Source organism: Brachyhypopomus gauderio, chromosome 1 (genome assembly GCF_052324685.1).
Source record: "Brachyhypopomus gauderio isolate BG-103 chromosome 1, BGAUD_0.2, whole genome shotgun sequence".
In the NCBI taxonomy this organism is placed as follows: Eukaryota; Metazoa; Chordata; class Actinopteri; order Gymnotiformes; family Hypopomidae; genus Brachyhypopomus; species Brachyhypopomus gauderio.
In genome coordinates, this window is record NC_135211.1 from 21,524,969 (window position 1) to 21,552,454 (window position 27,486).

The 27,486-nt window shown below is 42.6% G+C and overlaps 2 protein-coding genes across 5 annotated transcripts; both read right to left on the reverse strand.

The window, feature by feature from the left end:
• Positions 1–6,942: 6,942 nt before the first annotated feature.
• On the reverse strand, positions 6,943–10,675 carry abhd14a (abhydrolase domain containing 14A). Its single transcript, XM_077002431.1, has 5 exons — positions 10,301–10,675; positions 9,774–10,059; positions 9,522–9,637; positions 9,085–9,320; positions 6,943–7,730 (listed from the first exon to the last, which is right to left on the reverse strand). Exons 2-5 carry the CDS (start codon positions 10,046–10,048, stop codon positions 7,548–7,550), a joined length of 810 nt encoding a protein of 269 aa, XP_076858546.1. The 5' UTR covers positions 10,049–10,059; positions 10,301–10,675; the 3' UTR covers positions 6,943–7,547.
• A 435-nt stretch (positions 10,676–11,110) lies between these two features.
• Positions 11,111–18,660, reverse strand: hyal2b (hyaluronidase 2b). Of its 4 annotated transcripts, none has more exons than XM_077002407.1 (4): positions 18,551–18,660; positions 16,290–17,249; positions 12,864–12,953; positions 11,111–12,467 (listed from the first exon to the last, which is right to left on the reverse strand). In XM_077002407.1, exons 2-4 carry the CDS (start codon positions 17,223–17,225, stop codon positions 12,081–12,083), a joined length of 1,413 nt encoding a protein of 470 aa, XP_076858522.1. In that variant the 5' UTR covers positions 17,226–17,249; positions 18,551–18,660; the 3' UTR covers positions 11,111–12,080. The 4 variants fall into 4 exon arrangements, with proteins under 4 accessions (XP_076858522.1, XP_076858508.1, XP_076858517.1 ...); XM_077002393.1 differs by having other exon boundaries at positions 18,369–18,605; XM_077002402.1 differs by having other exon boundaries at positions 18,344–18,605.
• Between the last annotated feature and the right edge of the window lie 8,826 nt (positions 18,661–27,486).

The following is a 27,486-nucleotide window of genomic DNA, read 5'->3' on the forward strand; positions in this document are numbered from 1 at the left end:
CTGCACCTGGACCACAGTCCCGCTACAATCAGGCCCACAGCAAAACCAGGGCAAGAATTTACCAGTGACAGCCTACCATCTCTGACATGCCCACAGACGAGGAACCTTACATGCATGAGGGTGACAACAGAGATGGTGGAGTTGTCAGAGACTCCATCTGCAATCACTGCTTTCCACATTAAATCATGCACCACCACCCACCCCACCCCACCATCCACCCTGTAACCTTTTAATATACATTACAGTCAAATTCACTGTTATGTTTCATTATTTCATTTTTCTTGTAAATAAATATATTTTAGAATATATTTTAAGAATAAGATATAGTTATATACAGCCATACCACTTTGTACTATATTCTTATACTTCATTTTTATCTGATGCCATGTGTGTTTCACACCACTCAGATTAGACCTGGAATCAGTAAGTGTTCAATTAAAAAATATTTAAAAACTCAATACAGTATTATAAAGGTGGAGAAAATAATAATATAATCGCAACCTTCTGCTAAATATAAAAATATCATTTTCACTCACGCATTAACTCTGTTGGCAATTTTTTGACATGCTGACTGCCTTTCTCTAGCAGCTACCGCAGTATTACATTTACGTTTAATAATATCTAAATATTCTGCATACGCAGTCATTAATACTCCTAAGCTACAGTGGTGTGAAATACGATGCTCGGCTGATTGTCGCGTTTAAGTCCATGATAAATCCTATTTATCTGCGTTCCATTAAGAATGCCTTTTATAGTTACGCGTGAACGCGCTTCTGTCTGGGTCAACCTACTCAGAGTTGAGCGACCCTGATTACTTTAACTCCGATCAGCCGTTTTGGAACCGAAAACTCTGAGTATGTCAGATCGGGGTAAGACAACTCAGAGTTCAGGGTTAAGTTTAGAGTTTGTTAACCCCGCTTTCTGGAATACCCCCCAGGTTAGCTTCAGAGCATAAGTTGCTATAGTAACTGACTCAGGTTCTCTCTAAGCTCTGTTTCTGAAACGGAAAATCTCGAGTTTCCGTGAACTCTGAGTTAACTTACCCGGTTTTCTCGCTTAACCCGCTTCTTGGAACACCCCCCTGGTTTGTTCACAACAGAAGTAAACTTAACAATAAAACCTCTATTCTTAATTAAATAAATCAAATACCCAGTCTGGTAGACATTCAGGAGCTTCAAGTATTTTCTTAAATAATGTTTATATCGCCACCTTGAAAATGTAAATTTTTCTTCGGCTTGCTCCTGACTCGCCATTTCTGCCTCTTCTCCGTTTGTGTCGTTTGTCACTTGTATGCCTCGGCACGCGTGTAAAAACACTGGCTCTGATTGGCTACCATAACGCTGCCTTAGCCAATCGCTTACTGACTTGTTAAGGTAAACAGGTGTTACACCGAGAACTGTGACCTATGAAGGCAGGGGTCCGCTCGCATTACTGTTAGTATATCAATCATATGGTCTCTGATATCAATATATAGTAACGCACCGCTTTTAATGACCAGTAACGTCAACGGCGTTGAAACGACAGGAAAAGTAATTAATTATATTATCCTGTTACTGACAACATGACGCCGTTACCTGGATATTAATATTATATTGCACTGGTGCGTCACGAGACCTGGAAGAGTTTTAACAAGCAATATAGCCAAGAGTAATACACAACCGGCCTACATACATCTTTTCACATTTTGTTAACAAAAGCTCTTTGGGAATAAATGAAACATTTGGCATAAATGTAACATCCTAGTCTGACTCTCCTCCTACCTGCTTCTCTCTAATAAACTGCAAAATTGTAACAGCATTAGACAACTACAGATAACAAGATGCAAATTCATGTGTTGTGCTACATCACGAGAGTGAGAGTAGTTTTAATATGAAAGACTTCTACTTTGAGTAAATATGTGGTGAGAAAAACGCAACTTTTACTCCGTTACAATCGGATTTGCGCGCTACCGTTACTTTAGTCTTGTAAATAATTAAATAATAAACTCACTGATATTATGAGAACTAGTAAAAAAATATATTATAGCAATTTATTAGAGGATAATAAGAATAACACTAAAAAGGTTTGGGGAATACTGAACACAGTTATTAAGGGGTATAAAATTAAGAAATCATATCCAGATTATTTTACTGACAGTGAGATCAATGAGAATTATAATATGGATGATGTTGTAAATAAATTTAATAAATTCTTTGTAAATGTTGGGCCAAACTTGGCTGCTAAAATTCCGAAATGTAAAGTAAACCAAAAAGATAATTTATCAATAGGAAGCAAACTAAGTACAATGTTTCTGGCTGGAGTAACCTAGGCTGAACTAGTTGATACCGTTAATAAGTGTAAAAATAAATCATCTACCGATTGCTATGACATAGATATGACTGTAATTAAAAAAGTTGTAAATAGTATTTCTAAACCATTAACATATATATGTAACCTATCTTTCAAAACAGGAACATTTCCAAATAAAATGAAAATTGCAAAAGTAATACCACTTTATAAAAACGGTGATAAGCACGTCTTCACTAACTACAGACCGCTCTCTCTACTCCCTCAGTTTTCAAAAATATTGGAGAAACTGTTCAACAATAGATTAGAGAAGTTTTTAGATAAACATAATATAATTAATGAAAGTCAGTATGGCTTTAGTTCAAAGAGATCAACATCTATGGCCATAATCGATGCAGTAGAAGAGATCACAAATAAACTAGACAAGAAAAAATATACAGCTGGAATATTTATTGATTTGAAAAAAGCCTTTGATACACTGGATCATGAAATTTTACTAAATAAACTGATAAGGTATGGCATCAGGGGAGTGGCCTTAAATTGGATCCAAAGCTATTTAACGAAGAGACAACAGTTTGTGAAGATGGATGAAATTGAGTCAGGATATTTGGACGTTGCTTGTGGGGTTCCACAGGGGTCGGTATTGGGTCCCAAGCTGTTTATTTTGTATATAAATGATATATTTGAAGTTTCAAAGTCATTAAAACTAATTTTATTTGCAGATGATACTAATGTATTTTATTCTAGTGATAATTATGTTGACCTAATACAAAGTGTCAACAGTGAATTAAATAAATTAAAGGTATGGATGGATATTAATAAACTTTCTTTAAATTTAAATAAAACTAAAGCTGTATTCTTCGGGTACAATAAGGAAAATTTAGATCAGGTTATAAATATAGATGGTGTTAGTATTGCTACTGTGTCAGAAGTTAAATTTTTAGGAATAACCATAGACAGTAAACTAAGCTGGAAGCCACACATCAAACACATACAAAGTAAAGTTTCTAAAAGTGTTTCAGTTATTAACAAGGTTAAATACTTTCTGAATTACAATGCATTGTATTTATTGTATTGTTCATTAGTATTGCCATACTTAATTTACTGTATAGAAATTTGGGGCAATAACTACAAAAGTTCACTATATCCCCTCTTTTTAATCCAGAAACGTGCTGTGAGAGTTATTCATAAAGTAGGATTTTATGATCACACTCATAAGTTGTTCCTACAGTCTAAATTACTAAAACTACCTGATCTGGTGGATTTCTATACAGCACAGCTTCTATATAAAGCAAATAAAAATAGTTTGCCTACTAATATTCAAAAGCTTTTCACACAGAGAGAAAGGGCATATAACTTGAGGGGTAGTGGCAACTTTAAGATTCAGCCAGTAAGAACAAAGAGGAAAAGTTTGTGTGTGTCTGTGTGTGGGGTTAAGCTTTGGAACCAACTGGGGCAACAACTAAAGCAATGTTCAAATATTCATTATTTTAAATCAAAATATAAAGAAACAGTTTGGTTGCAATACGTGGCAGCCAGTTAGGCAGTCATTGTTGGATTAAAAAAAATATATAATAACAATAAAAATAATAATAATAATAAATATTGATGATGACGATAGGAGTGATGATGGTGATGGTAATAGTAATAGTGATGATAACCATTGTAGTTGTTATCTCGGTTATTGTTGTTATTGTTAGTAGAGTAATTCATATTGATATAACTACCTACATAGTAATGGACATATGTAGAATGGAATAAATCTGGGATACTATGTATCTATAATGTTGTGTGGGTGATAGTGTTGTGGGTTGTGGATGGCAGCAAAAAGATGGATTCTGATTTGGGATGGACGAGGGGTGGGAATTAATAAGCATGGCTTCATCCCACTCCTTTCCAAGTTGTTGTATGTATGTTGATGTATGCGTAATGTATGCATATGTGTAACTGTAAAATATGAATATTTATATGTAATTGTAATATTGGATTGTAATTGTTGGCTTGGCTTGGAATAAATCAAATCAATCAATCAATCAATCAATAATTAGTTTTTTCAGTGAAAACACTGACCAATGTCTCGTCATCTGAGTATGTGTGGCCAATCAAATGAAGCCGGTCAGTCACGTGATCGCATACACAAACTTTCTCCACCTACCGAGCATCCCTGGCCTCACATACGGCCAATGTTTACATTATAAACGTGTAAAAAGCACAGTTATATAATCCCCTGTCAGTTGTGTCTGCCAAAACTTGTGGACATTTCAGCCTACAAGGACTCAACGTCAAATTTGAGGAAACACGTTGCGATAAGTTTGCCGTATATATAATTTTGACTTCTTTGTGTAATGCTATTTCTCTGTTACAACTGGAGGCATAACTTTTGTATGATGTAATTATTAAATTAAAACCAGTTCAAACTCTGTGAGAGTAAACACTAGCAATATATGATGATTAAGTTGAACCACAGTTTGCTACAAATTGATTCAGTTGACCTCAAGTTGTAGCTACACATATTGGCTGACAGTCTCCTCAGTTAGTGCCTTTGTGGAACAAACCTAATAATTAGGAACAAACAAAAAAATATATACATAATATTAATTTATTATAATACATTATTTTTGTTATCATTAAAAGTAATCGTTTCCAGTAATTACATTTTCCATAATGTAATTTATTGACATGAGACAGTACTCTGCATTTACTCACTACTTGAGTAGCTTATAATCAAAGTACTTTTTAACTTTTTGGATGCATACTTTTACTTGAGTAAAACTTGGTTCAAGTAACAGTACTTTTACTTGAGTAAAATTATTGAATACTCTACCCACCTCTGGTTATGTTAATTTCACTTCAGTTTCACAACGCTATACTTGGTCTATTAGGCTATGTCACGGTGAGGCGGCCCCCTACCGGTCGCCTCCGTCCACAGCGGCTGTTGTTGTTGTTGTTGTTTTGTGACGTCATGTGCGTCCCTCAGGTGGGCGGAGCCCGTGATCCGTCTCACCTGAGGGTCGTTTGTTTGCCTATATATGTCTTGTCTGTACCAGTTGACCGCTGGTCATTATATCCTTAATTTGGAGATATTGCACGGGTTTTTGGTTTGCACACTTTCTATTAAACCATCCTTTTTCCCTGAGACTTGGTCCCGTGCCACAGGGTATGGCACGGAGGGCGTCGGTGTGGCGTGTGTGTGTGTGTGTGTTCTGTGCAGGTGCTTCTCCTTGGCGGTGTTCCTGGACCTTGTGGGGGTCTCCACCTAGAGGGCTGAGGCCCCCGGATGTTTGGGGACCATGGGGCTCCGGTCTGAAAAGCTCTTGCTGAGGAAGGAGATCCTCCCTCCTGCCCGGGGTGACCAGGAGGCCCTTGGGGCTGCTCCCTAGCCCGCATCGGGGGCGCTCTGGGCCTCGGTCTCTGGCGCTCCTGGGTTGGGTGGAGGAGTCCACCTTGCGATGAGAGGCCCTGGGAGGGGTTTGCTCCCCAGGAGGCTGGGGTGACCCCTAGCAGAAGGCAGGGGTCAGCTCTGGGAGGAGGTAGGTCCAGGAGGTGAAGTAGCCACGCCTTGGAGAGGTAGCCTGCACGCACACACACACACACACACACATACACGAGGGACGAGAAAGGAGCCATAGCTCCTCGTCCTCACACCTGTGGGGCTCACCGGCTAAGGGCCGGTTAGGGTGTGAGGGCCCTGTGACCGACTGGGGCGTGGTTTTGTGTTGTTAACGGCCCGGTCGGTCCAGGGTCCCGCAGGCTATTTAATAACGAATGTAGCAGCTAGGCATTTTAGTCGATCGTCAATTGGTGGTGGACATGCCGTGTGATGAAATGCAGCTACTATAGAAAGAGCTGATCACCAGTAGTTATCGCATAACACGACAAGAGGAGTAAACATTCATATATTAATACTTTAATTTCAATTAAAGACTTACTTAATAACAAGAGACCCACGTGTCTCTCCTTCAGGCTGGTATTTTATTCAGTTCTGTTTAAGCAGTTAAATTTTTTTTCTGAACAAAGGTATTTACAAACTTCAGATTAGAAGCAGAACATAACAAACGTACACTATACACTATATACATTTCAATGGGGAAAAGCGCTTCTGGAAAATTTATTAATAAATATTTCTTTACGTACCGTAAGGTGCATTTACCATGAAAAAAATTGCCACAGGATTCGTGTTACAATTTCTTTTGAGGAACAAAAACACAATAAAAGACCAAAAAACACAATTAAAACATCTGCATGCAGTGATCTGGCGATTCTTCTCATCTGAACAGTTTATAGAGCATGGGAGCCACAGTCAGAACCCACACGGCCACGGTACAGAATGCTTACACCACTCCAGCACATCCAAATCAGCTGGTGAAGAGCTGGACATTAATGGAGGTGAACATCAGGACCATGCCCATCAAAATCTCTCCCTCTGGAAGAGTGTGGTTCCAACTAGTACACCTGCTTCCGACATTCAATAGTGTTTGTCAGGGCCGGAGTGGGACACTTTTTCAGCCCGGGAGTTTCATGCCCAAATCCGGCCCAAAATTATTTTCCCCTCCCAATCGGCCCAAACTAGAGATTGACATGAGCCGGCCCATCGGGAATCCTCCCGAATCCCCCGATTAGCCACTCCGGCTCTGGTGTTTGTAGAGCTTGGTGAACTGGATTATGTAGATTTGTATCATAAATAAAAGCTTTAAATGTTTTTTCTTAGTTTTTTTTTTTTTCGAATTATCACACGACAACTGCCATTTCTGCTCATGAGGTAAATAATCTTAACGTGACTGAGAAAGTGACTATAAGTGAAATGGAAGCAGCATGGGAGTTAAAAATCTCACAGTAGTTTCATTTTACATGCAAATCATCATTAATAACCAAGAGATCTCCACATATTGGATGCAAGCATGAACTGAGAGTCACAAACTGACAGGTCTCCGTGATTTGTTCAGAAGGCTCTCAGAAGTCCCAGACAGCAACAGTGCTGTTCAACGTGACATGTAACAGCTTTGGGAATGGAATGAATAACCCCAGACAACAAAATGATACGTCTGCAACATCTAATCTCTTGAGTGGATGCAAACCATCTACCAGCAGAGGGCGTTAGTGCACAGTGTCCAGGTATGCACAGGTACTGTCAAAAATTACAGCACAGAGACTTCAGTCATGTGACCTTTTCTTCCATGCAGGCACCTTTCAGATCTTCCCATCTCAGACCTCCCAAACCTGCCCACATCCTCCATATCTCTTTCTTTCTGTTTTTCTCTCCCTCAGTCAAGCTTGCCGAGGAAGTCCAGCAGCGCCTGATGGAACTCTCGAGGCTTGTCCATGTAGCAGGCGTGGCGTGCTCCGGACAGTTTGACAACCGTGTGCCGTGGAAGATGCTGCAGATTCTTCAGAGACTGAGCACCCAAGTTTGTGTCTAGCTCCCCAAACACAATCAGGGTTGGGGTCTACCTCACAGCACAGAAACAAAGAACATGCATGATTATTTCACCAGAGCCTGAGAGTAATACATCTATACTGATTAGGGATGCAAATGATTAATCGACTTTAGGTTAATTGTCGATCAAGAGGTTACTCGAACAAAATGTATTAATCGCGATTAATCGTTAGATGGCGCTCCTGTAGTAACTTGAACAGAGCGTAAGAACGAGAGGTGAACACGTGGGTTGAAAACAAAATGAAGCAGGTGAAAAGAAGTGCGGTGTGGGACCATTTCAACATTGTTAATTTAGGCAAAGAAGGCAAATGTTCTCTGTGTACAGTTCCACTAGCTCACTCAGTTATCATTTGAACACCATGGATGCAGCTGTCCTGCATGGCACCAGTGCACCTGGTCAACCTAAAACCACAGCTACACTGGGAAGGCGAGCGTGTGATGAGAGAAGGGTGGAGGGCATCACAGAGAGGATATGCAGCATGATCGAGAGAGATTTGATCCCAATCAACACAGTTGACCATGGAGGATTTTAGAATCTCATTGCGTTCCTAGAGCCAGGCTACAATATCTCTTCGAGGCCATCAATAACATCCCGCCTCGAAGCTCACTACAAAAAAAAAAAAAAAGAAGAGTGAGCTAAAAGCAAAGCTAGCTACTGCTACTGCTGTAGCCCTGACAACAGATTGTTGGACGGCTCCAACAACAGAAAGTTACATTACCGTGACGTGCCACTACACTGACGAGAACTAGCAGCTAAAATCTGCAGTGCTGATTACGAAGAACATGTCGGATAGACACACTGCTGACAATTTAGCTGACGAGCTCAATGATGTTGTGGAGACTTGGGGACTCTCTGGTCTTGTTACAGCATGTGTTCACTACAACGCTAGAAACATTGTCTAAGCATAGGTTCAAAAATATTCTCTTTGGCTCTCTAAAGAAAAAAAAGAATTTTTATTTCTTTTTTATATATGTCTAATGTTTCAAATGCAAGAACCTTAATTTATTTCTTTTTTGAAATTAAAGAATGTATTTTGTTATACCATAAAAACATGTCTGCTTTATTTTCCTAATGCATAATTACTTGATGAATATATAATACAATATAATTATCATAATATATAATATACTTTTTTAACTCTGTGTTTTAACTATTTAGCTGATATTTTTAAAGGCCCTATTGAAACACTGAAATTCAGGTGAAAAACGCCACTTATCAATTAATCGAAAGTTGATCGATAAGATCAATCAACTAATGATTAATGAATTAATTGATAATTTGCATCTCTGATACTGATACAGTTCGCCATTTGTTGCACAAATACTCATGCGCTCAGACACACACTTGCTCACACTAACATCACCTGGATGTCCTGGTACTCCTGTGTGGTGAGGGTGCGTGTGGCGACAGGGGCGATGGGCACGAAGGCACGCAGCTGATCACTGTGTCTCTGGAGGAAGGGCAGTGCGTAGTGGCCGCTCATGGACGGGCTGAGCAGCACGGGAGCCCGCACACCCAGGGCTTCCAAAAACCGTCGCAGTAGATCCACACGACTCTGCTCGGTCTTAACCGTCTCAGAGGCAGGAGATTTACCAAATCCTGGAGAGGGAGGGATTGAAAGAAAGAAAGAATAATGAGCAAAAAAGGAGAAGGTGAACACAAGTTTTGATAGTGAAAAGCAAAGCACCACTGTTTAGATCGAGTTCATATTACAAAACAATTGGGCTTCTAATACAATAATGCATTTAATCTTTTGGAGGTCTTCTGAAGGCCTGTCAGCTCCCACATAAGCCAACACACCTGGGAGGTCCATTGCGATGGCCTGATATCCATTGGCAGCAAGGAGGCTGAGTGTGCCCAGGTCCTCCCAAGTCTTAGATGTGAAGGCCTGGCCGTGAAGGAGGACAATCTGCAGCCTGACGAGGAACGGCATGACACTCGAAAAATAACTACCACAGCCATGACTCTCTTAATGCATTTGCAAAGTAATTCAAATGTCCCTGGGCGCAAAACCGGGTTATCTGCAGTAACCTTGGAGCAAAGCGGTCTAACCTCGGCAGCGTTTGTCTCCCGGCGGAGTCGACGGGCAGGGCTTCCCTGAAGAAAAGCGGCGGGTCGCTGGGTATTTGTCCGGTGCGCACGGTGATGTTGATGGGCACCGCGGGCGGCGGCGGCGGGGAGGGCCCTACCAGACCCATCCTCTGAATGTGCAGGGACGGCTCCATGCTGCCTTGCCTTATTGAGGGCAGCAAAAGGTACAGGAGCACCGTGGCGAGTAACACCAGTCCAAGCACGACCAGACGATTACGAAAGAAGTTCATTTTCATTGAGGTCTAACCTACAAAAAGAAGTATTTGTGTTCATTTACAAGCGGTACTGCAAGCGATCCTCCTCCCGGTCTGAAGCTGTTTCGGAAGTGATCGGCAGGATTAGCAGGACATAACAGCTAGGGCACCACGGCTAGCCCAGCTAGCTAACGCTAGTAATCCTAGCTAGCTAAGGTCAACTTTAACGTTCCGTTACACGCAGAACTGTACAGGTAGAAATATTATCGTCGACGAGCACGAAATCAAACTTACCTACAAAGAGATTAACAGAGTGCAAATATCGGTGGACTGACAGCAGCGCGAAAGGACTTGTTTTGGCATAATTACTGTCAATGCCAAAGGAAATCTTAAATCTCATCACATAAAACACAATAACAGTCCCGATTGGAAACAGCTCCAACACTGCAGTGGTTCCGCATAGTATTACCTCGCGTTCAGCGTGCCAGCTACGCATCTCTGGACAGTTTCATTTTCTGGATAATTCATTTTTCAGTTTTTGAACCATCTAATTGACACAAAGGACCAGCACAAACAGACCTTACTAATTTAAAGAGAAATCTTATAAACTGCCCAGAAACACGGTTTGTGGCGGTACAGTGAAATGCGCCTCTAGTAATCTAATGAAATATAACCAGTGGACAGAGAAGTTCTCGCCTGGGGGTCAAATCATGAAGGGGGTGGGGTGAACATTGTGGGTCTGGACTGAGGAGATCTGAAGCAGCACTGACTCAGAGTCTGGTTTGAGTTATAAAACAAGGCTTTCTCTATACTTCCAGACTAGTCATATTGCCCTTGGCAATGTCCGATTACCCCCCTTTTAGAATCGGAACAGATCCCAAAAAACTGAAGGAGAAAAACACTACAGCAAAAGTGAACAGCAGTCTGCGTGTGCAGGAAAATCCCAGAAGCTGCCAAACGAGGAAGTTGAGAAGCCGACTGTAGTACGTGACTGAAAAAGTAAAGCCCAATTACAGGCCATAAATACAGGTCAGACACTACACATAACATACATTTAAAAACCAGGTATGGGCACTTCACGCCCTGTGACCTCAGAACATCACAGCTCTCAAATATTTGATTTATTGTAGAAAATAATAAGAAATGTTTAGCTACAATCCTTTGGATTCTGACCAACATACAAAAAAAATTTATCTATGAAGGAAATTACACCCTCTAATGCACATTTGACTGAATCAAACCATTTTAGATTGGAAAAGAATGAACAAAATTTGGTTTAAAATGTCAATAGCAGGCTTCCATGTGCTTAATCTGACAGTAAAAGTTCCTTTGAAGTGACAGCAAGTTACTCCATGAGGCACTTAAAAACCACAAACATCCATTATGACACACACACACACACACACACACACACACACACACACACACACACAGGACAACTGATATTTTTCAAACGACATTTCACAAGAATAGAGCGGCATTATCTAAAATGAAAAATAATATATCACTTAAAATATTCCAGTTTGTTCCATAAAAAATACATCATGAAATAGGGGACCAAGACTTGAGGTGAAAGGTTTGTGCTTTGGTAGATGAAATAGAACTCTGTGAAATGTTCGCGTGACCCCATCCAGCGGTGGTCAGTCAGAGGTTTTCGGTGAAGCTGCTCCACGTTTGTCCCACTGCACAGGCCGCTCTTCTGCAGCCCCTACGACACGCCTCCACTTGCTATATGGGATAAGGCCACTCAAGATATAAAGCACTTAAAATCACGTGACCTGAATATAGACACATTACCAAGTAAAAGTAGTAACACTGACAAACATGCTCAAACAAGCTCTCTCCAAACCATTTCTTTCATACAGTGTAAAATCTTCTGCATCTTTGCTTGTAGTTTGTGCCGCTGTGCAGTATGCATAGGACTGCTCACACAGCTCCATATTAAACACTCCCTAGAAAGCAGCAGGCTTTCCTCCATTATCCTTCCTCGTTCATTTCTACTCGCAGTGTCCTGAAGTGTGCCGCATGGAAAACCCCCGATGTGTCCCGCAGTTCTTGCACGCCCCACTCTCCCTTACTGTAGCAGCAGGAGCAACGCTAACGCCCCCAGTAGACCAGGCAGCTGGGCACCGGGGGAAAATAAAGTCCCGCCAGCAGCGTCGGCTTGGGCGCACCCGGGACCCGTGTACCCACTGTAGCACTGGCACTGGAAGTCCTGACGTAGCCGTGTCTGCTCCTCTCCACCCACCTGCCCACGCACCACCAGCCGGCCGCTCTGCAGCTCCAGCCGGTGGGTCTGGGGGCTCAGGTGCAGGTAGGTGTCCGTGTCTGCGTGCCTGCGTAAGCAGCGCCCCCTGGAGGCACACAGCAGCCGGCTGCACTGCTCTGCCGCCGTGGAGACGTTGAGGAGGTAGCGACCCAGAGGTCCCTGCAGGTACTCACTTAGATTGAAGCAGCTCACCTGCACAAAGGGACCGGGCACAGCAGTCAGGATCCCCAAGAAGCCTTTAATATTACTGCTGTATATGCTGTTATTACATCAGCTATATAGCTGTTACTACATTATGTTTTTTTTATTCAAGATGGTCAATTGCACAGAAGAATACAAACTGCAGTTTAACACTGCAAACACCAGGATTCCTAGACAGTACAAAAAATGTTTGATTTGTTTGTTTATTTGTTTTTTTTTTTTTTTGCTTTTGTTATAATTATCTTGGGATGAACAACCATATCTATAATGTTAAATTAGGCTGTTGTCTCATCATGTTTTGGAGCCATCATGTTATGGAGATCCTTATGAGGATGCAAACACTCTGACAGCCCTATAGGAGGCACGATAATCAGGATGGACTCTTACATTACTGCTGGCATAGGTGGAGTCACCCCAGAAGATAACCCCAGCCGCACCGAGAGATACACTCTCCCCTATCGTGGAGACCAAGTCCATCTGTGGTGAAAGAGAGAGGGAACATACACAATACCAAAAGCAGAAGGAGAAAAACAGAAATGCAAAGGTGAATGCCAATACAGGTATGGGAACACATCAGTCTGAGACTCACTTGAAACCGATACACACAAATCATCTGTGCACAGGCTCAGTGAAACATGACAAAATGTCTTCTGGAATGTTCTCTGCATGGTCATGGCAGGCTGAAATCAAAAGTACTAGCCTGGTGTGCAGCAACTGCTAGCAAGAGGGAGTTTCACCACTCACACGCGAACACCACTCACACGCGAACACCACTCACATGCTAACGCTGCTACTGTTAAACCATGGAATATAGTTTGGGATGTTTTTTTTTCCTTACACAGTAATACTATGAATCACATTTCCCTTTTATCACAAAAAGACTATCACCCTGTACAAACACACACCGTCATGTCTAGCCCTGTCCCCACCGGTCAAAGAGTGTTTTGTTTACTTAGCCATGTGGTTCTGTCAGTCTTGGTCCCTCCTTGTGCTCTGTAGCCCAGCCCCTCATTGTGTTCAGGTGTTCCTTGTTTAGTCTTGTATGTATATATGTCCTGTGTTTTGTCGAGTCTGTGCTGATCTGTTGTACAGCCCTGTTGCCCGTGAGTATGGATTAACAGTAGATTGCCCTTTAATGAATCTTGCTCCCCTCAGCATTTGTGCCCACCTCCCTCTCACTCCACGCCCTCGGCGTCACACACTCCTTCTCCCCCTCCCTAACTCACTCTCACACCCCCTCACACACCCTGCTCCTGTGTGTACAGTCAAACTCTTCCCTCTCAACACCTTTCACATGCACATGCCGTCCACTCATACAGCACTTGCATATATGGTCCGACACATCCACACACAAAGTGTCGGTGCATTTGTAATGAGTTTCAGCAGTAGAAGAAAGTGACATCATTTGCACACACATCATCTGCTGCTGACAGAAACTCCATTCATGCAACGTTCAAATATCTTTCAGTCTGGAGATGAACTACACCATGCACATGGTGCCTCTTTGACACAAAGCCTGTCTTTCTGACCTAGCTACAGGTTACATCTTCAAATATCTAGTCACACTCTTGCTAGTTCAACACACACTCATGCAGAAATACACTTCCTATTTCTGCAGACCTGATGAAACATGTTCAGCTGAATTCAAAGTGTAATTCAAGAAGTGATGGGCTATGTAACACTTCTTGTAAATAATTCACTTAAAGCAAGATGCAGATAGTCTGGATATAAGGAAGTAAACCCACGTTGTTTAACTATTTTTAAATGCATCCCTCTACTAGCAGGGGAGTAACTTTAGATTTAGATTTATTTTTGCAACATTTTGAATGACAAAAGAATGACAGCACTGCACTTTCTTTTCTGACAGATGAACCCAAGGTCGTTCAGGACCCCTGCCCCTTACATAAGGTTTGAACCCTGTGGCTTTGATTAACTTTAGTGGGAGGCCCTGACCCATTACGCCACCACCACCTGAAGAAGATGGGCCACTACTTTTTACCTGAGCTTCTGAACAACTTCCCAAAGCTCAAAAATGAAAACAGTTCTAAGAAATAAAACCCAGATGTTTTAAAGCAATGTTTTTAGATCACTCCCCAGAGACATTTCCCAAGATAATCCAGCTAGGAGCAGATGTATGATTAGTGTTTCTCGAAGCTTTGGACATGATCTGCATTACCTTACTTCTGGCAGAACAGAGGATCACCACTACCACTCACAACCTCACTGAGGCATTCTGAAATACAATTACCCCCAACAGCCCCCTCCCCACCACACCCTATCCTACTACCGAATACAGCACGGGGCTCCAACAGCACCACATCATGGGGGAATGGTGTTCTAGAAACACAAAGAATCACAACTGGGAATCTCCACAACCCTGGAGTCTTTGTTTCAAGAAAGAAATCCAAAAATAATCGAATGATGTGCACGTGTGTGTGTGTGTGTGTGTGTGTGTGTGTGTGTGTGTGTGTGTGTGTGTGTGTGTGTGTGTGCTGTGCTGTGCTGACTTGAATTTCTGCATGATTCATATTACAGAAATGGTTGTGTCTCACCAAATTTATCCTGGCATAGACCAGGCTGCCTTCAGGACCACAACGTGCAGTGAGGAATTTAAACTGGACTGAGTATGTGTAAATATATACAGTAGCCTATGTATAGACAGACAGAAACACAATCAGCTCAGTAACAGAACCAGCTCAGCAAAAAAATGTCTCAGTAACAGAATCTGCTCTGTAACGGAATCTGCAGATAGGCTCTTGCAGAGAGGCCACTGCAGGAAACCAAGCAGCCTCCCATGCTGTCAGACAGAAACACTGCTTATTTTTCCATGTGACCGAGTCCAGGAGCATCTTCAAAGTGAAGCAGGCATTCCTTCCCTGAAGGAAATGAATCACACACAATGACAAGCCCCCAAGCTCCATCGCTGCTTTCTCATTTTAAGTAGGAATGTAGGTGTTAAAGGCTATTGTATAATTACACATCCCCTGCCCTCTTTATTAGACATTTATTTATTTATTAGAAACACTATTCAGAATCACTGCAGGTGCTTAGAAACTCTGTAAGTGTACAGTTTGAGATTATAAGCCATATGAATTTCTACCACCTGTTATCCTAAAAGTGACAAGAGTATCCTAAAACTGCAATAACTGACACGTTCATACCAACACTACAAACAGCCACTACACTGACTTCACACTGGTTAAGAATTCAAAGATCTGTGAAAAAATCTCAATTATCTATAGTCTTTTGTGCAGTATACTCATGTATCATTATGTATAGTACAGAAAATTAGTACCAAAAATTTTTGAGGCCAAATATATGTACATTTTAGACATTTGTATATATTGTAGGTGTAAAAACAGCCTTATTTGTGAATAATTAATATATGAGTAGTGTAAAACAGAATTATTCTGTCACTTAAAACTTTACCTATTTTAGTTTATGGGACAGAAAACAGCTGTTGCCTGGTATTGTCAATCAGCTCTGTCCTTTAACTGTAGGACATCAGTAAAGTACATGGTGTATTAATGTATCTACTTATCTAGATATAACTGTGTTTGCCTGGGTGCATTGTGTATTCCTGTGTGGGTGTATTGTTTATATCTGAGTGGTTGTAGTGTGTTTACCTGTTAGGCTGCAGTGTGTAAACCTGTGTGAGTGTATCGTTTATACATGTGTGGGTGTAGTGTGTATACCTGTGTGGCTGTAGTGCGTATACCTGTGTCAGTTTATGTGTGTCTGCTTGCATGAATGTGTGTTTGCTCACACACGCATGTTGTGATAGTGTGTGTGTGAGTACGTGTTTTCTCTCACCTCAGTCAGCAGTGTAAGTTCGTTAGCATAGGTGGGGCGCGTATATACGAACACAGGCCTGGCCAGACCGTCGCCCGTGGAAGCTAAACGCATGCCCTCCATGACGCGGTTCCTGACGAACTGCCGTCCTCCACGCTGGTTCCTCAGCATGCGCCCCATGTATACGGACGGGAACAGGGCCGTGCTCTCCATCCACAGCCAGTTCAGCTGCTCGTTGCGAGCCACCTCCTTTTCCGGACAGCGGCCCGTGTAGTTGGACAGGCTGATGCGGTAGTCATGGTTATAGCAGTCGGGGAACAGGTAGAAGCCCCACAGTTGCCCGGGACGCAGGCTCTTAGCAACACGCAGTGTCTGCAACATGAAACGTTGTGCAGACAGCTCAAAGTCCTGCTGGGCCGCCTTGGCCACCTGTTCCGGGGACCAGCCAGGGTTCTTGCGTGAGACCAACTGCCGCGACTGGTTGCGGTATATGTCTTTAGAGTCCCAGTTACGTATCCACAGGGGCCTCCACTCCTCCCAGTCCAGGACGGCCAGGCCCTTCGCCGTCGGCTCCCTGATGTACTTCTTCATGCCTTCCGGCATTTTCTCCAGGTGCTGGGTGAGGCTCGCTACCTGGGGAAGGCCGCCGTTGACCGGCGTGCCGTCACGCTCATAGTAGGGATACAGTCCCAGACGGTCCTTGTAAAAGATGGTGAGGTTCTGCTTGACAAAGCCCTCGCTGGGTGAGGCCACGATCTGGAACTGGTCCAGCTGGAAATGGATGCCGTGACGAGGGCCGCAGTCTTCCGTCGGAGCGTTCCAGGCCAGCAGCAAAGGCTTCTGGGGGAACAGTGGCCATCTTGTGGATTTGAGCTCTTGGCCATAGAGGCAGGTCACCAAAACAGTCTGGGAGAGCAGCCACAGATGGAGTGACCGGGGGAGAGGAATCACTCCCATTTCTCACACAAACAGCTCTACGCCCTGCAAAACAAACAAACGCACACACTATAGATTCCATCATTCAAAGCCTAGATTCCCACTAGACGTCACACTTAGGTTACCACCCAAAACAATAAAAACACACACCTTTGTACCTTTTCCTAGCAAACAATTCTAATACATGTAGACAAATCCGTGGTAGGCTACACAGCATAACGGCTTGGAGCCCTTGAACCACGGTTCTGGGAGCGGCTGGCACTCCCTCACAGGTGTTAGCTATATCTGTAGCCCACGCATTCCTCCTGACTGGACGCATCAGTCGCTGCATTTCTCCGCGGCAGTGTGGAGGAGGCGGAGCCCGTATTAGAACACTGATTTGGAGGTCTTTTAAGGAGCATTTACAGGCCTCACTAACCTCCGAAATTCCTCTGGAGACTGGGTGCTAGGGAAGAAGATTTCAGGCCCTGCTGAAATACCTGCTGTGCTTGGGCAATTACAGCCTGTAGCGAGGGGGTCGTATGAAGGGACCTGATCCCCACCGCACTGCTGTGGATGGGATCCACCTGGCGTTTCATTCTCCAATACACCAGACTGAATTCATCAGGTTCCTCGTAAGCCAGGTGTGCACTTGTACAAACACTATCGCGGTACAGGACTGGAATTTAAATCGATAGTCTTAAGGTCAGGTGTCCTGATCATGAGGTTTTCTTCACTAACAAAACAGTTCCTTCTATCCGACTAAAATTAAACGTGGCTTTTCAATACATTGCGATACAATACCACTCCCAGTTCCAGTTCATTGAGTTACGGTAGCGGTACATTTTTTGCAAGCAGTGACGTGCAGTTTTAGCAAACTGGATGACCAGGCATGTTTTGTCGCCCTAGTCCTAGAAGAGAGATACATTATTCCCAATTTTAAAATAAATCGATTTTGCAGACAGACCAGTGTAGTCACAGTAAACATTAGTTATGGTGGCCGTGGCATAATAACAGGCGCTCCAAGTTAAGACGCGAAAGTTTCCCAAACTTCCTATGGCGTAACGGCCGGGTTATATACTGTTGCAATAATAACTCGTTTGATTTGCACACCAAGTACTAACGGAGCGGTCTCGGTTTAAGAGTGAGGAGCTAGGTACCTTCTAAAGAGAAAAGATAACTGACCCGAAGACGTGAGACTGTAGCTCAGGACACCGGCTTACTCCAATCCGATCTCTCACAAAGTAAAACAGACCACCCGCTATCCATCACTAACAAAGTAAGTCTTCATAAGCCTCCGACTCAGTCTACTTCTCCACTGATAAGTTAAATTAGATTAAATAAAGTTAGCAGTTCTTTCCACCCACTTGGAAGACTCAGATTCTCCTTCGCGGTGAACAGCTATTCTGCCCGAGCGCCTTTTATTCGGCAGCGCTGTAGAATGCGCGGAGACTTCGGCCTCGGGATGGTCCATTGTTTAGTAAAGAGGGGACGATCCCGAGGAAAAAGCAATGTGCTTTTAGATACTCCTCAATAGTTACACCACCTTAAAACACAACTGTTTGGCAAATAATGTGAAATTTTAGTATTTGTCTATTTTTTGCGCAATAGTCAAGTCTCAACATTTTTATGACACCCCCTTCTGTACACCAGTGGTTCGGTCTACTCAGTTCTCTGCGGGGGATAAGAGCGGCAACAGAAGCTTGTAACTACAAGGGATCGTGTTTCATTTGCTGTGATGATCAATAGAGATTTTTCGAAACTTTTTTGTTCGTAAAGGAAATATACATTAGTTTCTCAATAGTGGCCTATTCTGAACAGTTTCCGCTGTCTTATCTGATGAAACTGATTTGTTCGAAGTGCTAGGGTTATTAGGGCTAACTTAACAAATAACTCACCCTGACAATGCAAAGTTGATTATCTTGTTATAAAACCACTATGAATCACATTTCACAAACCTCATCATTCATTTATCCTATCAGCACGCGGCCCCATAATTATCACCAAAATACCCTGATATCACATAATCTTCCTACTATGGCTAAACTGCCAGCTGCCAGGATTACATACTGCTTGGGGTGACAGACCTCTGCCTCTGTAAAGCCGGAAGTCAGCTGACCAGTAGCACAGAGCTATTTCCTGTGGGACAATTAGGTTGGTATGCTACACTGAGTCAACTGATACCTACGCCATCCTCATGACTGGGGCTCTCTGGACGCTGAGCAGAGAGAAATTCCCTTCCGGCCAGCTCCGGCCCCCTGGAGCACCATAATGGTTTAATCCGACACTTTTATTTCAACCTCTTATGCTTACCCCTTCCTCAAGACAGTGCAAAGAATAGGGGCAGGTGAGAGGGGCAGGGGATACCCACATCTGTATAGGGCACAAGGTCAACTATGAAGTCCCACTTCTGTTCAGACCCTTCAAAGAGCGTGAAAACCTGCACACAGACGTCGAATAAAGAGACTTCAAAGTATGCTGTCTTGTTTAGAATGAAGTACCAAATTACAAGCATTTTGTGTGTGTGTGTGTGTGTGTGTGTGTGTGTGTGTGTGTGTGTGTGTGTGTGTGTGTGTGTGTGTGTGTGTGTGTGTGTGTGTGTGTGTGTGTGTGTATGGGTGAAAACTGTCAACAGCTGTGGGTAGACATTCCTCTATAAACTCCTCGCCTGGGCCAAATATCTTTGCCTATTGTATGGTTACATTATTGTACATGAAGAAAGACAGACAGATTGCTAACATACAGTCAAACCTTGACTTTCAAGGGTTTAATTTTTGTGGATTTGAACATTCCCATGTTTGATAATTCCCATGTTTGCCATCAGTAATTAAATGGAATTTTGGGGGAGGACTTTTGCCACCAAACAGCTAGCTCACCAAAGACTAACAGTACATGCCCTACAGCAGTGCACCTGTTATTTCTTACAGAGTTGAACGGGGGATGGAGGGGACAGAGAGAGAGGAAGAGGTGGAGGTGGATAGAATGGGGAGAGACAGAGAGTAGTGGACAAAGAGAGAAACAGGGTAAAGAATAATGGTGAAGGAGGGGGCAGAGACAGAGAGAGTGAGAGAATGAGAGAGAGACACAAGAAGAGAGAGATAATAAACTTTATTAACCTATTGCAATTTGACAATCTACAACCACACAAACACAATAGCACTAAAATCACCTTAAATCATGCCCCCATTTCTAACAGCACACAAAATTCCATAAAAAAACCCCAAATGTTTTAAAACATTGTCAAATCTTTCATGGCAGTAAAAAAAATGAAATTCAAATATATTAGACTCTTCAGTAGTCTTATAAACATGGTTACAGTGTTGATGTCAGTCTGTTCCTCAACCCAACACTGATCCAAAACAATATGAAGCAGTTCACACTGTGCCTGTGAGAGAGAGAGAGAGAGAGAGAGAGAGAGAGAGAGAGAGAGAGAGAGAGAGAGAATAGCAGTGTAGCAGAGTGGAAATTGCAATGCAATTTAATTAAACCATTAAACATTAATATTGTTAATATTGTTTAGGCTGCTTAAATGAAGAAATGTTTCACATCTGGAAAACAATATGCCATTTAATGAGAAAATTTTTCATGTTTTATATAAATTATAGAATAAATTGTTGTCACTCTTCCAGTTTTCTATTTTCCTCACATCCTGAGTTTGAGAGTGCAGTGGTTTTATGAGCAATTCCTCCATCTCTCGGTCCTGGTATTTGTCCATCCTCTCGCATTTCTTTGGGTGTTTCCAACACTTGGAACTGCTGCATCTATTGAACCTCTCACCCTGGACAGTGTCTCTTATACTATATTCACCATTGCCCTTTTCCTCTTGGCTGGAATTCAGTCTTTGGATGTTGAGACTTAGGGGGAGTGACCCATGCGTGGTGAGGCATTATATGGTCTTGATATTGACAGCTTTTATTTGTACTCTAGACCAGAATACTGTTGCCTGCTGATAACTGGCAAACATATGTGTTTGTGGCTTTGATCTTATTATTCCTGTTCGTGGTTGCTGCTGTCAGTCTTGTCTCTGCCTTGTGGTTGCTGTGAGATTAAAGGATCCCCAGGTATTTGTAGCTGTCCTGGTTCATTGTATGGCCTTGTCATTCTTCAATTCTCTCTGTTCTGATCATTTTTCCTTTTTTAATGTCAGCTGACAACAATTCTCCAGCCCAGTGTGTAATATTCCATTGTCCTTGCTGCAAGTCCTGGTCAGGTGAGGTGTCAAGATTGCTTTCCATCTTGTCAGTAGGTGGCACTCTGAGCCTTTGCCATTGTTACCCATCCCCCATTTGAGCAGTGCTCATTCAGCATGGTGACTTGTTCTGCTGGTTGACCATGCAAAACTGATGGCAACTTCAGCTAGCTGACATGGTTCATGGCTGAGCCAGGTCCTGCACAGGTTTTTATGTTTGTAAACCACTCTTGGACACCTGCGGTTGTAATACTGACTGCTTCCTGTTCTGGCAGATTGCTCTGGCACTGTGCTATGATTCTTTCCCTGGTATGTTCTTCGAGTATTGATCTGATTCAGCTCTGGGTGGATCTACAGTTAAGATTCTGGTGCACTGTAACTGAATGTGTACAATGAATGGTTCTTTGGCAAAAGGGGCAAAATATATTCTTTTGGCCACTGATTCTTTTATGTAGTTCTGCAGTTTGGCTGCCAGATTCCAGGGCCTCTCTTATTGTCCACCATTGTGTTTCCTCCATAGCCAGGCACCATCTGTGGTCTTTATAATTTTGGATTATACTTTTACATTTATATGCTCTATTTCAACGTGTCCAGTGTATTTGTATGTGAGTCCCTGAAGAGAAAACAACACGTTAGTGTCAAAACTCAGTACTTTTCCATTTCTGGGTGTGATTGGCTTATCACAACACCATGTACGTCATGTCATAAAACAATAAACAGAAATCTAGTGATTCTCTCCAGATGGGTAGACAGGAATCAACTTGAATTATTCCATAACTTCCAATGTACAGTTCCTTACAAATGCATACATTGCAAGAACCTGAGATCTGCTAAACCTGGAGAAAGAGGAGGAGGAGCAGAAGAAGAATAATGAAGAGAAGGACAAGAAGTAGGAGAAGAAGAAGAAGAAGAAGAAGAAGATGAATGAAGAGGAGAAGAATGAGGACAAGAAGAAGAAGGAGGAGAGCCCTCCAAAAATGAGTACAGGTTCACCCCAGCCAATCAGCCATACACGCTGTAATGACAACAATGGATAAAAGGCACCTGAATGATCAGATATGTCAACTGAGAAAGTCAGTGGTGTGTAGAGGTTTATTAAATGTTTTGGAGATAACCACGTTTATTAAGTAAAATGTATAAAACAAATAAATGTGTCCAGAAATCTGATACAATTTTTGGAGAGTTTTAGGTTATCATGAAGAATATACAAAACCTTCAAAGTGAAATGCTAGAAATGACTCAAAAAGTGAATGCTATTGTAATTGTTTGATACTTGTAAGCACAATTTGAACCTAATTATAGCAGCTACTAGCACAGCATATAATGCAGGTGTACCAACACATTTGTTGTAAATGTGAGCAATGGTGACAACCAGTCCAATTCTTTAAATAGTGGAGCTCTGTCAGACCTCCATCTGAATTGTCTTGTCATGTCTCCCAGGCTTTGTTTCCAAGGGGGACACGGGGGGCGGTGGCTTGTGGCTTGTATATTGTTGCCTGGGGTCTGAGACATGCTTACTGCAGCAGCATATACAAGCTTGTTGGTTTGTTATAATGGTTGTTGGGATTGTGCAGATGGCTTCACTCAGTGTTTGTGGGTGTGCATTGTGTTGTGTGAATAGCACTGTATAAAATCTGTATAAGTTCCTTTCAGTTCATATTGTAAGAGCGTGGAGGGTTTACTGTCTCCCAATCCCATGGTCTAGTTTACTGTGTCTTTCACTCCAACACACCTGCTTCAAGTCATCTCCTCATCACAAAGCTCTTAGACAGACGGGTGGTCTCTTGAAAGCTGGCTCTAACCACAGAGTTAAAACACCAGCCTCTAACCACACTGTATGTGATCTGTGTGTAATTGCAAAGTGAAGCAGTGTGTGTAGAGCTCTGTAGGCTCACAGATTAACACACTACTTTGTTACTAATAATAGAAGATTACTGAAATGACTGTGGCAAAAAAAACCCAGATGTTCATCTTCAAAAACAACAATTGAGAAGAAATTAAATCCTGCCTCGTCACGTCTCTGTGGTTACTGGTTTGCATTAGGAAAATACTGTCCTTCCCTAAAGTAGAGCAGAATTCAACAGTTGTGGCCCTGTTCCTATAATCCTAATGCAGGCAGGATAGGACAGCCCAGAAGACTCAGGCCTGTCATACAGGACATACAGGAACTATACCACATCTATCTGGTTGCTGATAAGATCTGTCTGGTTTAATTCTCTACTGCTTTTGATCACGATGCCCAAAGACTTTATTTGGAAATGAACAAATTGGTTTTCTCTTACACAATTTAAAACTGTTAAGATTTTTCAGAACGACAAAAAGAAGAGAACTTGGAAAAGCCATGGAAATGTAATGTAAATCTACATTTACAACATTTAGCAGATACACTTACACAGATCAACTTGCAAATGTGTAAAAAAAAAAGCCCATTCCAAGTTTGGCATCACTTTTAATGTGCAGAATATGATGTCAAACATCCCATGCCAAACCACTGGGCCCTTTCAAATAGACCCTGTCCACTTCATAAAATAAACCACATCCTCGTAAACCCTTTACATGTGTTATCAAGTTGAGGACTCTATTGTTTCACTAAATTAGACCCACAACACCTCTCAGAAGTGAGGACTGGCATCAGAACATCCACCTTTGAAACTCATATTTGAACCAACCACGCACAAACATCTTTAGACTTAAACCCACATTGACCTCCCTCGGGGGTGAGGTCACACCCAGTGCCACGGACACGTCCAGTACTCAGCCCCACTGACAGTACATGATACATGTGAAGATATTGTGTTTCAGCTTTCTCATAATTATGTGGTAACCACAGAATTGTTATGCAGTTCTAGAAATGCGGTTCTAATATAAATCTAGAATGTTGGTGCGGAATGGTAGAGCTGCTCCTGAAGATGTGGAAACGGGTCTGTAGTACACATTTACAGCTCCTGATGGATCTTCACAGTATTTTCCTATTTGAAGAAAAATTTTAATAGCTTTCAGTGAAATAGATGCATAGTACTTTGACAATAAAATTGCTGCCTGCTGCCGGGTGACCTCTGCTCAACCCCTGGCCCCACTGCGGCTGTGCTGGTAAACAGACACCTAAACCACTTTGTGTTCTCTCCTCCTCTCCTGTTGTTGATTCTACTTTCCCTACGCTGACTCAGCACTAGGACATAGAGTGGAGGAGAGCAGCGGTGTTCAAGGTGAGGAGAGGGTCAGTAGAGGAGGCGTGCAGGAAGGAGGCCTTCTGACACTTCAAGCCCTGCAATAACTGAGACTTAAGGACAATCCTTTGCCTGCTAACACACACAAATCTTAAATTACACACAGACTCACACAAGTGAGATTTGAAGCTTTATGGACAGTCATTATTTTAAAACACACACACACATCTGAGAAGTCAAGGTTATTCATTATTTTCCTCCATACATATGCACACTCACATACACATGCATGCACACACATACATTTCCAAAGATGTGTGTGTCTTTTCCTGTGTCAGAGGAGGTGACTGCAGTTGTTTCCATCCCATTCAGGGCACCATGACTTTTCCTCTCCAGGGTCACTCTCTCCCAACTGTGCTCAGGACAGTGATGGTAACAGGAAGTGCTCTCACGCACGGCCGGACTGCCCACACTCCCTCCTGTCACTGACATACTGACGTCAGCACAGGGCAGAAGAATGGGCCGGTCGTGGACATCCCTCCGCCAGCACACCGGAGGCACACAGAGACGTCAGGAGGACGCCGGGGGTCAGGCACTGCATGGGGGGGTTAGAACTTCACACTTTATGGTCCTCTCTGTTGATCAGTGCCTGGATCATCTTGTTGTCTGACGAGCTGGATCAGACCTGTGCTGTGCCAGAGAGCTCTAGCCCTGGAGTTTGTCAGCTAAAACGAACCCGTCAGCAAGGCCTTTCCCTCAATTAAAACGAACACGCTGATGCGGTCTTATTACGCACTGGACTACGAGCAGAGGGATGTTGACTGTAATTTTCATCATCATGATCACAGAGTCCGGTGAGCTGTGTGTGCTGGCCATTACCAAAGGTTACCGTAAAGTCAGACCCTCCAGAAAGTTGCGATGTTGCGATTTGCAACTTCAACGCAACTTCAAGCAAACCCCGCGAATTCAGGGCGGTGTTGCAACTTCAGCCAATCACCGCAACTTTCCCGCAAATTTGACCAATCACTGATGTCGTCTTGATGTGACGTCGACAAACTCCCGCCTTACCTCCGTATATACGTTCAAGAGGAGCAGACTGAAAGCAGCATGAGCGACGAAAATAACGGCAAAAAGATCGGGAAAAGCAGTATCCCGGTACACTACATGAAAACGGGGATAAACTGTCTAGATCCGACCCGCGAATTGATTATCTATGGCCCCCTGGATGATATTTAATTACTATTAGAACCGGCCCGCAGGCCACAGCCGCCCGATGGTGTTTTGCACCCACAAACACTACATTCCCCACAATGCAACGGTAGCCCGCGAAGTCACTGCAGCCTGAGTCACTGAGGGTCTGAGATAAAGTTTATAAGTTTAAACTTTGAACTGAGATAAAGTTTAAAGTCAGAGATAAAATTTATTTATCTCTGATCCATATCTATGAGTTACTAGTTCGCTCTGGCGCCAACCACTGGCGATCGATGTCGATATAATACTTAATTTGTGTCCATTTTACAGGCCGCCCGGTAACAACTTACGTTCGCTATGTTTCTTGATACAGTAACCGTTCTACAGCCCCCTTGGCATTTGTTTTTATGAACCATAGTGTGGTTCAGGGGCGATTTTAGGATCTGGTCTTTAGGGGTGCCCAGCCCCCAGTGCTCACAGAGGCACAATACCAAAGTATTGCGCAGGTGCAGAGCAAGTTTTTTGCATAATATAATATTTAAAAAATGTGTTGAGCCAGGGGGTGCTAAGCAACTTCACGGTGGTGCTCTAGCACCACTAAAAATACCCTAGCCTCGCCCCTGGTGTGGTTCATGTGGTTGAGATTCCAACACACAGGTCTTAAGCAGGTCGTCTCCCAAGAGTACCTGGCTGCAGACCTCCAGCAGGAGGCACCTCCACGCTGGGGCAGGAAGTGACGCACCTCCACGCTGGGGCAGGAAGTGACGCAGCTCCAACGTGAGGCTGGAAACGGAGACGCGTCTGGCGAAACGGGTGTCCTTGTATGGATTTACGATTCAGATTTACATAAATAATATTTTGCTTCGCGTTTATGTTAATCTATGTATCGATTTATTAACGTGGGGCTGGAAACGGAGACACGTCTGGCGAAACGGGTGTCCTTGTATGGATTTACGATTCAGATTTACATAAATAATATTTTGCTTCGCGTTTATGTTTATCTATGTATCGATTTATTTTTATTTATATTTTATAAAAGATCTATGATATTAGCAGAGCCTAGATGAATGGAACTCAATGCTAGAAATACAGATTAAAAACAGCTAGCTAACTATCCACTGGGCCAGGACAGATGAACGTATTGTGCTTAAAAGCAAAAAAAAAACAACAACTTTCCTCTATATTTCAATGTAGTAAACAGGTTTAGGCAGTAAAGACGCTAGTGTATTAGTGCTACTGTGAGCTCACTGGTGCTGGAGAGGCACCCAGATCATGTTAAGGTTTAAAACGATTAAAAACGTTAAATAATATTTGTTACTGAAACACTAGATATTGTTCTGTGTTGAGAAAATTGCTCAAACTAACCCATATGATTCTAAAAAGTGGGTATTCTCTTCTCTATTAGAGATTCTGATATTATTTTGTATATTATCTGTAATGTTGATCGGTTGTTCAATAAAACAGTATAATAAAAATTTGTGGTTTTCGTCTGTAATTTGTGTTTTTGTAAAACAACTATAAAAGTGTGTGTACATACACACCCTTGTTACCCATGCCAATTCATTAAGACTTTTGTTTTTCAGCAAATTTGCATATCTTGAGCAGCTATTTGTTAATTGAAAAGCCAATTGTATGACACTCTTACACTACCTAATATTAAATAAAACGAAAGTCAGTCAGATTCAGAAATGCAATATGCTGTTCTTCCTTTAGACTTACATTTGCATATTAGCAGGAAAACTGCAAGTGCATCTTT

Coding starts and splice junctions, on each gene's coding strand:
- abhd14a (XM_077002431.1), bottom strand. CDS start 10,048: ATGAAAATGAACTTCTTTCGTAATCGTCTGGTCGTGCTTGGACTGGTG. Junction 9,638..9,773: donor GGGAGACAAACGCTGCCGAG/GTTAGACCGCTT, acceptor GTTCCTCGTCAG/GCTGCAGATTGTCCTCCTTC. Junction 7,731..9,084: donor AGGAGTACCAGGACATCCAG/GTGATGTTAGTG, acceptor GCTGTGAGGTAG/ACCCCAACCCTGATTGTGTT.
- hyal2b (XM_077002407.1), bottom strand. CDS start 17,225: ATGGGAGTGATTCCTCTCCCCCGGTCACTCCATCTGTGGCTGCTCTCC. Junction 12,954..16,289: donor AACTTACACTGCTGACTGAG/GTGAGAGAAAAC, acceptor CTTTCACCACAG/ATGGACTTGGTCTCCACGAT. Junction 12,468..12,863: donor CCACCTATGCCAGCAGTAAT/GTAAGAGTCCAT, acceptor CCCTTTGTGCAG/GTGAGCTGCTTCAATCTAAG.